The 9,587-nt window shown below is 36.6% G+C and overlaps 1 protein-coding gene across 1 annotated transcript; it reads left to right on the top strand.

Moving 5' to 3' along the window:
- The first annotated feature begins 2,158 nt into the window (after positions 1-2,158).
- Positions 2,159-4,355, top strand: LOC116026182. The gene is made up of 4 exons (XM_031267649.1): positions 2,159-2,601; positions 3,161-3,299; positions 3,397-3,460; positions 3,925-4,355. The coding sequence occupies exons 1-4, from the start codon at positions 2,234-2,236 to the stop codon at positions 4,179-4,181; spliced, it is 828 nt and encodes a 275-aa protein (XP_031123509.1). The 5' UTR covers positions 2,159-2,233; the 3' UTR covers positions 4,182-4,355.
- The last annotated feature ends 5,232 nt before the right edge of the window (positions 4,356-9,587 follow it).

Raw genomic sequence — 9,587 nt, 5'->3', positions numbered from 1 at the left:
AACACCACCCACCCACCCACCCCACCACCACCACCCCTACCCCCACCAAATACCACCATTGTATATTTGAAATATTTAAAATGAATTAATATCCAAAATTGTCATCGACTATAGTGGTTTTTCTCAATTTTGTCTTAAACGACTTTGATCTCATTAAGTAGTCCCGGGCTTTTGTGTCATCGCTCAAAATTGTCCTCCGTTAGTTAAGGTGTCAAACAGGTGTTAAGTACAGGGGCAATTTTGTCAATTCATGTTGAAGTCTTCTCTCAGTCAATCCCGTCTCTCAGTCAATTCGCGCAAGATAACCACAGCCTTTCAAAAGCAAAACTCCCCTTCTCTGTTTACTCACAAGCAAAAAGAATAAAAAAACAGTAAGGAAGCAACCTCAGAAATCTGAAAATACAAAATGTTGATAATCTTGGAGAAATCCGGAAAGCAGCAACCTATTGAGGTCGGATCTGGGTTAGATATGGAGGAGTACGACGTCATGGAGGACCTGTCTTCCTAGGAATTCGTGAACCAATCCGATGACGATGACGACCGCTGTCCGAGGTTTATGAGATTCCGAGGAAGGAGAATTCCCCTCCTCTATTATTGTTGGATAAGGACTTGTGCTGGGAAAACGAGGAGCTTCTCTCCCTTTTCTCCAAAGAAACAGATACCCATTTGAGGTTCGACCCGTCTCTGTCGATTCCTCGTGCCCAGGCTGTCCGGTGTATCCTTAAGGTCAATGCCCATTACAGATTCTCCCCGTTAACTCCCATCCTCGCCGTTAACTATCTCGACCTGTTCCTCTCCAGTTTCCAGTACCAGGAAGACAAGCCATGGATGATTCACCTCGCCGCCGTCGCCTGTGTTTCCTTGGCTGCAAAAGTAGAGGAAACCCAAGTTCCCCTGTAAACATTCATTCCAAGGGGGAGGCGATGAAGGAAGAAGGTGGAAAAAGAGATGACTATATTGCCCCTGTACTTAACACCTGTTTGACACCTTAACTAACGGAAGACAATTTTGAGCGATAACACAAAAGTCTTGAACTACTTTATGAGACCAAAGTCGTTTAGGACAAAATTGAGAAAAACCACTATAATCGAGAACAATTTTGGGTATTAACTCTATTTAAAATTAAAAATAATTATGCTCGTTTAAAAAAAAAATTATGCTCATTTTCCAGAAAATAAACCAAACACACCAAGACAGTTTTCTGGAATGCAACTAAATACTAGAAAGGGAAATGTTTTATGGAAAATGAATACTTTCCGAACACACCCTAAATATAGAAAAAATTACTCCGTATGGATGTAAATATAAGATGGTATCACGTCATCACGTGACACGAGTATATTTTTAGTTAAAATATAATTTTTTTTATAAATTTATAGAACAGTATTACATTTAGGGTTCATTTGAAAACTCGAAAAATTTAGTATTTTTAAAAAAAAAAATTTCTGTGACCTTGTAACCCTTTTTTTGTGAATTAATATGGATATTAGACTGTTATTTTTGTGTGTAGATAATGCATATGTTAATGTAAATTTTGTTGGATGGTCTGTGAATTGGATATGGTCTGTATGGATATGGGGCTGTTATTTTGTTGGTGTTGGATGGTCTGTGAAATGAAGTAGATTACAGTTGTAATATTTTGCTATATATAACAAATTATGTAACAAGACAATCAATTAGTAACATGGGGGTGTAGTTGAGTGGAAGAGACTCATTTATCCTAGGGGGTTTGAATGAAACTTTTTTCAGTGTTAGGGAGTTTAAATGAAACTTTTTTCAGTTAGGGGCATAATTGCACTATCCACCCGACTTAGGGGGTAAATTTGACACTTTTTCCTAAAAAAATTATAAAATAAAATATACACATGACATTCTAATGCTAATTGCTCTTTTTTTTTCCTTTTTTTTTTTCGGGTTCAAGAATGAATTTAAAGCTTATTCAAGTTGGATGACTTGCCAAAGACCTTGTGGTCTAGTAGCACCCGGTGTCCCAATTTACACTCTCACATTGATCATGGGAGTGGGTCCGAGCCTCAATGGAAGCAACTGTTAACATAGTCAATTAGTACTCAAATAAAACCATATCATTTTGTACCATAATCCATAAGGATATAATAGGTAGAGATAAGTGGATTCAGCTTTGGGAGTGGAATATTGATTGAAAACAGAAGGGTGCACTGCTGGATGTTGTGCCGTTTCACCGGAGAACCTAAGCAGCGTGCAAAGAGCGATAATGGCATTGGAGCAAGCGGTGTTTGTGCTAAAACATAGTCTCATACTCAACGCTCCTTTAGCTGTAGCTTCCCATATCCCTTCTCCGTCCCTCAATTTTCAAACCTTATCTCTTCGGCTGCCATTCAGGAGCAGGATGCACATAAGATTAGTCTGCTTCTGCCGCGGCGGCGGTCCAATCAGCGACGCCGTGGTTCACGAGAAGCCATACCCGCGGCCCGCGGAGATTGAATGGAAGAAAGAGCTTTGCAATTCAGTGCAACTCATTGGCGTCGTTGCGAAGCCCGTCCAAATCAGGCACCTTGCCTCCGGGAAGGTCATCGCTTGGTCCCGCCTCTCCGTCAAGAAGTCTCAACACGAAAGCGGCCGGTACTTCTCTCTGCAATGCAACCAATTTTTACTTTTTTTTTTTTTTTTTTTTCATTTCCTCCATTTTATTATCCGAGATTTCCCCTCCCTTAGTTTATTTGGAATTTGAGTAGAATTGTTGTGGGGAGTTGGGAAGAATGCATAGTTGGCTGCAGCGATACCACTTGTTAGATCAGACGTTTACCACTTACGTCAAAAGCTCATAGAGGCTAGATGCTGAATTTTGCTGAATTTGACCTTTTATAAGCTTTTAACGGCCTCCGCCCAATAATTCTCAGCCATCCAGTAATAGACTTTGTCTTTATTGGCTTCCGCCCAATCCCTTATCTTGAGAGGTTGTTCACACATTATCATTGATTAGACTTAATCCTTAGTTTGTTATGACAAATTTCACATTTGTCACCAGTTGAATTGCCCACGTAGTCGTCATCCTTTAGATAAAGTTCTGTTGTTGAAGTCTTGGGTTGAACCTATTCTCTCCTTCCTCAAAATAAGAAGGATGTATTTGCTCTGGTTAGCTATTAAATACATACCAAAAGTTTTAGCCTATGCCTGTCAGGATCGATTTGAAGTTTTGGGACGAATTGGCTCACATTGCTTTCCAACATTTAAAGGAAGGTGATCAAATATATGTATCAGGCCGCTTGGTCTTAGATGCACTTGAAGGTGAAGATGGTAAACAACAAACTTATTATAAGGTTGTTTTTTTGCTTCTTGGCATTTCTATTTCCAAGGACTTGTGATCTTGATTAGCTTAAATCCCTTAATTAAAATGGTCTCTTTCATCTTTGCTAGGTCACTGTTCAGCAAATGAATTTTGTTGGAAGGAACTCTTCTTCATCAGCAGGGATGCATGATGGTGAGTTTAATTCCGGGACACTAGGCAGTAACTTCTTCTCCCAAAAGGTTGAATCCGGGACCCCAAGGGACCCACATGTCTCGACCCGACAGAGCATGTAAGAGAATGTAAATCATAACTCAATGGCTTAGTAAACATGACCAAATACCAGTGCACACAAGGGATTTGCCCATCCACTTTTGACATAATCCCCATACTGCCGCTGTCGAGTTTTGGACCTTGACTTCAGTACTGAACCAGAGGGTCTTAACATTTATTGCCCTAAGGAGCTTGTGAGAGGAGGTAGATCACGAGATGTGCCTTAGTGGCACAGTGATCTGAGTGCTTGATTATTTCCTAAGATCTTACCCTACCCCTTGCAGGGTTCAAACCAGGGCATTTACTGGCCACCACATCTACACTTTGACTTTCTCTGCATCCAGTTTTGAATGGTAGTTTTACAGTCTAGTACAATTTCTTTACAGGCAGAAAGCAAAGGAATCATGTTGCTAATAATAGTCCGGGATCCATTGAGGAGTCATACGAAAAGCGTTTAATCGCTATGGAAGCAGAAAATGGTAGAATGGCAGCGAAGCATGATGAGTTGGAGGCCAAAGTAGCCATGTTTGAGCAAATGGTCCGTCAGATGAATGTGAACAAAATGACTCAGAAGCCACAGGGTGATGATGATAATGAGTTCGATGAAGGTGGCGACAGACTTGACGATGATGTGAATTGGTGAGTTGATATACATTTATATGGGATGTTTAATTTTGGTTGGGTAGGAACTGATATGTAGCTTCTTTTAAGTTAGTGGATTTGATACATATACTCTCTTAACTGCATAATGCCAATTATGTACCATGAATAAACCTTCATTTTTAATATACTGAAGGTTCATTATTTGTGTACTAAAGATTTATTATTCGGTATTATACTAAATAAAATACACAATTTTTTTGAAAGTAAAATAGAAGAGTTTCATTAATTAGACATATTTGATCTCAGTACATCAAGAATAAAGGAGGGAGGATTGAGAAAGCACTCCACTGACAAAGAGACTGACATCCTAACTAAAGCATGGATAGCATGGTTTACAAACAGTTTAACATGAAAATGTAGGTAGTTAAAGGATGTAGCTAATTCTTTTATATCATTCACGATGGCACAAGCCGAAACATTTTGGCCTTTTGGGTATCAAGTATGGCATCCATTTCCACCACAATTTGGTCATACCTGAGCTCTTTAACCCAACTTAGAGCCTCCTTGATTCCAAAGGCTTCAACTTCTTTTACCCGAAACACACCTCTCCACTGCAACAATATAGTTGCTATGAAAAGGCCTTAATTATCCATTAGAATACAGTCTAATACCATGACATTGTTTGTTTGTTTGTTTGTTTGATAGCAGTATCAACATTCAGCTTAATCCAACCATTTGATGCCTTCTTCCACTTTGTCTCAAGCTTAGCATGAATACCTGGTTGGAATTAGGGATGGCAACGGGACGTGGCAGGGTCCCATCCCCGAAACCCCGATTCCGTCCCCGTCCCCGGCGGGAACGGAAAATAGTTCCCATCCCTGTCTCCACGGGAAATCAGGCGGGGATGGGGTCAGATCAATTCTTAGTCCAACATCTTAAATTAGTGTAATTTAATTTTAAAAACTATGATTTTAATTTTAAAAGATTAATATATACTCCCTCTGTCCCGTAATGTTTGTCCGATTTACATTTGGCACGGAGTTTAAGAAAGTTAATCAAAGCAGACTTTCTTTCCGCTTATGCCCTTCTACAATTATACTTACTGACAGTTTTGCTTGCTACAGGGGATTTCTTATTTTCTTCCTCACTCTTCATTTCTTTAGACATTTTCTGCAACAAACCCATTTCTTCAAGAAACCCATTTCTTCATCATTCTCCAACAAATCCTCCATAGCTCTCTATCTTTTATTCTTCTTTTTAGTTCTTTATACACCAGTGATTATACAAAAATAAATGAACATAATACTTGAGAACATATAAAAACGAAAAAAAAAAAACAAAAAAACAAAACAAAACAAAAGACAAAATAAGTGGTGTTTAAAAATAGATGGAGTTATAAAAATCTGAAACTTCATGAAATTGATGGGATGGCAACGCCGATTTGAGATATCATAAAAATTGCTACACTAGTTAAGGTGGCTAATGTTTTTGTGGAGTTCATACTAGCTTAGCCTCTTCGCAAAGCACCGTGAAAAAGAAGAATATCTAGGATCTCATCAAGATCTCAAAATGGGCGTTGATGGCAGCAGTGGCGGCGTTACTGTTACAGCTCGTCTGCTCTTGCTGTCGATGGTACTACCCTGTTGTTGCTTCTCCGGTGACTAAGGAAAAAAAGAAAGAACAAAAAGTTGTTTTGATAGATTTTTGTTTCTGGTTCCGTTCAAGTTTTGAAGTGAATGGTTTACTTTGCACAGAGTATTAATAATATGTGGACTATGCCTAATCCTGAGTGGATGACAGCTGTAAAGACTATGTACCATTATAATAAAAGGGCAAAGTTGGAAAATAAAAATATAATGATGTTTATTTTTAGAAAGTGGACAATATTTTGGGACGGACGAAAAAGGAAAGTAAGACAGGTAAAATGGGACGGAGGGAGTATATATATATATATATATATATATATATATTATTTAACTTTTTATAATTCTTAATTATAATAATTATTCAGGGACGGGCGGGGAGGGGTATCCCCGTCCTCGTCCCCGTCCCCGACGGGAAATTGAAAAATTTTTCATCCCCGATTTCCAAAATTTTTTCCATCCCCGTCTCCGTTTCACGAGGATCTCCGACGGGGACGGGGCACACTTCCATCCCTAGTTTGAATTCACCCTTCCTCTTTTCGCTTCTTTTCATTTGAGGAGGGATCTCGCCCCTTCAACAATGCAACGCAATTGCTTGTTCATATTATCCCAGAGCTTCTTGTTCCTGGCTCTCCATATACTCCAAGAAACCATAATGAAAATGCATTTGTCACTAGGTGTAGGCATGGGTTGGGTTTGACCTGACCATAACGTCAGGTACCTAAAATTTTCGAATTGGGAATTTTATACCCGAAGCGTGAAACGACGTATAGATATATTATTTTGAATTCGGGTAGTTCAAATCAGGCTAGGTTCGGGTTCGGGTAGCTAAACTTAAAATATTAAGACACTACAAGAAAAAGTCTCAGTTGCAACGGACAGAATTCTGTTGCAAAGTGCCCAAATTCCGTTGTAGATAAATCACGTTTTGCAACGGAATGCATTCCGTTGGTAAAACAATTTGCTATTCCATTGCAATATTTGCAACAAGTTTGTCTTAGCTTGCCGACTCCGTTGCAAATATTGCAATGGATCTTTTAATCTGTTGCAAGTTCCATCGCAATATTCGCACGAGCTTCTCCCGACTAATTCCGTTGCAAATATAGCAATAGAATTTAATGCGTAGCAAATTTCTTTGCAATTGTTGCAACAAATAATTTAGTTAAATCTGTTGCAAAATGTCGTTGTAATTTAGTTTGCAATGGTAATATGGTAGTTGCAAATGTGTAATTTAGTTTGCAATGGTAATATGGTTATTGCAAATATCATTGCGATCTTATTGCAATACCAACAATAATCTTGTTGCAAGCTCCATTGCAAATTGATTACTATTTTTTTTTAGTAGCATATTAATAAATACATTTGTTGGAACAATATTTCTACATTGGACATGTTTGGTTAATGGCGGATCCGCCATTTCAACGTTTTGACCAACTAAAAAAATCGTTTGGTTAATGGCGGTTTAGAGCAGCGACTTGCTCCAAACCGCCAATTTTGAAAATACTGCAATATGCAACATTTCCAAATAGCGCTTTGGGGAAAGATTACAGCCCTTAATATATAATATATTTAAAAAAAAAATTCAACTTACAGTTTGTCCACCGCGCGGTGGGCAAACTGTTTAAAGAGTTGGAGCCTTGAGACTCCTTTTATAGGAGCCTTAAGGTTCCATTCCCCACTTATCCCACCGATGTGGGATAAGTGGGGAAACAAAATCACAAAAGGGGAGCCACTGTTCGGCTCCACCTTTTTAAAAAAAAAATTGTAAAATATTATTATTATTATTGTTTATATATATATATATATATATATATATTATTTATGTATATCTTTTTGGTGATTTTACATGTTAACCGTTAATCTAAACAACTAATTTTACCAAACATTATTTTACAAATCGTTAATACAATTCGCTATTTGATAACCGCTAACACAATCCGCTACCGCTAACTGCTAAACGCTGATAACCAAACAAGCCCATTATATTGAATACTTCAGATTACATAATATATATAGGCAATTCTCAAAAATATATATATATATATATATAGGCATGAAAAGTACTGCTGAACAAATGACTTTCAGTAGTTTCAAAAAAACAAATGACTTTCAGCTGAAATAATGACTTTCAGCTGAAAGTTATTTGAGCTACCTACTCTACAAACACTAGGCATAATTGTCTTATTCTAACACTAGGCATAGCTGTCTTATTCAACATTCTAACAATATTACAGAGTACTAATAAATATTAAAAATCATTAAAATTGATATTAAAATATTCAATTATTCAAATACATATTTTAAATTTTTAACACTAAATCAAAATATTCAAATACATATTACGTAGTCAATAATGCAAAATATATTCAAATATTATTTTTAAAGTGCTCAAATATTCTACAGTTGTTTTTCCATGGACCCGTGTCTATGTTCATAATTTCATAACTCCATGTTCACAATTTCTTAACTCCATGTTCACAGTTTCATAACTCCATGTTCACAGTTTCATAGCTCTACGTTCACAATTTCATAACTATATGTTCAACAGTATTAAAACTCTATGTTCAACACTATAACACAATTTTTGAATATATATAACAAAATTGTGAATATAAAGTTCAAAATTGTGAATATTAAGTAATGTAATTTTGTATATTGAAATCTAAAATTGTGAATTTAGAGTTCTAAAATTATAAATGTAGAATTTTAAATTTGTGAACATAGACCCGGGTCCACCTTGCAAGGTGGACCCGGGTCCATAGCATAATTTGCCGACAAATGTCCCTAGGTCCATAGCATGTGAAAATACTGGTGAGAAGTTAAGGGCCCTGTTTGGTAAATAATCAGCCTATCAGTCAATTTTGATTTATTTGACCACTATAAATTGTTTGGTTCATAAGCTTTTTGAGTAAAAAAAATTATACCAAACAGCTATCAACTAACAGCTAATCTATCAAACAACTTTCTACAATCAGCCAATATTATCAATTAATCATACCTTTTAACCCAATCAGCCAACCTAATCAACCAACAACTATTTACCAAACAAGGCCAAGAACTGAAAGCATGAAACCAGAAACTCAAAATCGGTCATGTTTGAAATGTTGGAATATGGAAGAACAAACCTGCATTGACACCATCAGGTTGAATGCAGGTTTAATTTCTTATAGTTCACAAAATTACAGGCCAGTCCGTATTGACAGCTCTATTCACAGGTTGACTGAACTTTGTTAAACCCCTGCAAATGAACTCAATAGGGATGAACTTAATGCTAATTAAAAGATAAAAGTTCAACTAGAGAAACTAAACCACGATAGCACAATTTAGCAGTGTTCTACAATAAAACCTCAGTAGAAATTAAATCACAACATTAATAATCAATCAATAATATAATATACTCCGTATTATATTAGAGTTTTTTCTCAAAATGGTCCCTCAACTATTACACATTCTCAATTTTGCATTTCGACTTTCAATTGCATCAAATATGGTCTATCGACTTTCAAAAACTCACCCAATTTGGTCCTCTGTTATATATTCCGTCAAATCAGTGTTAAAATGAATGGCATTTTCGTCCATTTACCTATCGTTGTTGAGCATATATAATATCTAAACATAAATGTGCAGTTCAACTACCAGCTTAGGCTTTTAGTTGGATGGAACACATGATTCAATTATCGTTAGCCTAATAAACATTGAGAAATAGTTGAGAGACCATTTTGAGAAAAACTATTTTATTTATTTCATTTTTGTTTATTTTCATTTTTTAGACTCTGTAAAATTATAATTTTTATACATTTTTT

The sequence above is a fragment of the Ipomoea triloba genome, chromosome 7 (genome assembly GCF_003576645.1).
Source record: "Ipomoea triloba cultivar NCNSP0323 chromosome 7, ASM357664v1".
Taxonomy (NCBI): Eukaryota; Viridiplantae; Streptophyta; class Magnoliopsida; order Solanales; family Convolvulaceae; genus Ipomoea; species Ipomoea triloba.
Note: the sequence above shows the minus strand (reverse complement) of the source record. Positions and strands in the feature narration are given on the sequence as shown.

Bases quoted from the DNA above. Each gene is read 5' to 3' on its own strand.
- LOC116026182 (XM_031267649.1), top strand. From the start codon at position 2,234: ATGGCATTGGAGCAAGCGGTGTTTGTGCTAAAACATAGTCTCATACTC. The intron at 2,602-3,160 runs GTACTTCTCTCT...TATGCCTGTCAG, and splicing joins TCTCAACACGAAAGCGGCCG to GATCGATTTGAAGTTTTGGG. The intron at 3,300-3,396 runs GTTGTTTTTTTG...CATCTTTGCTAG, and splicing joins AACAACAAACTTATTATAAG to GTCACTGTTCAGCAAATGAA.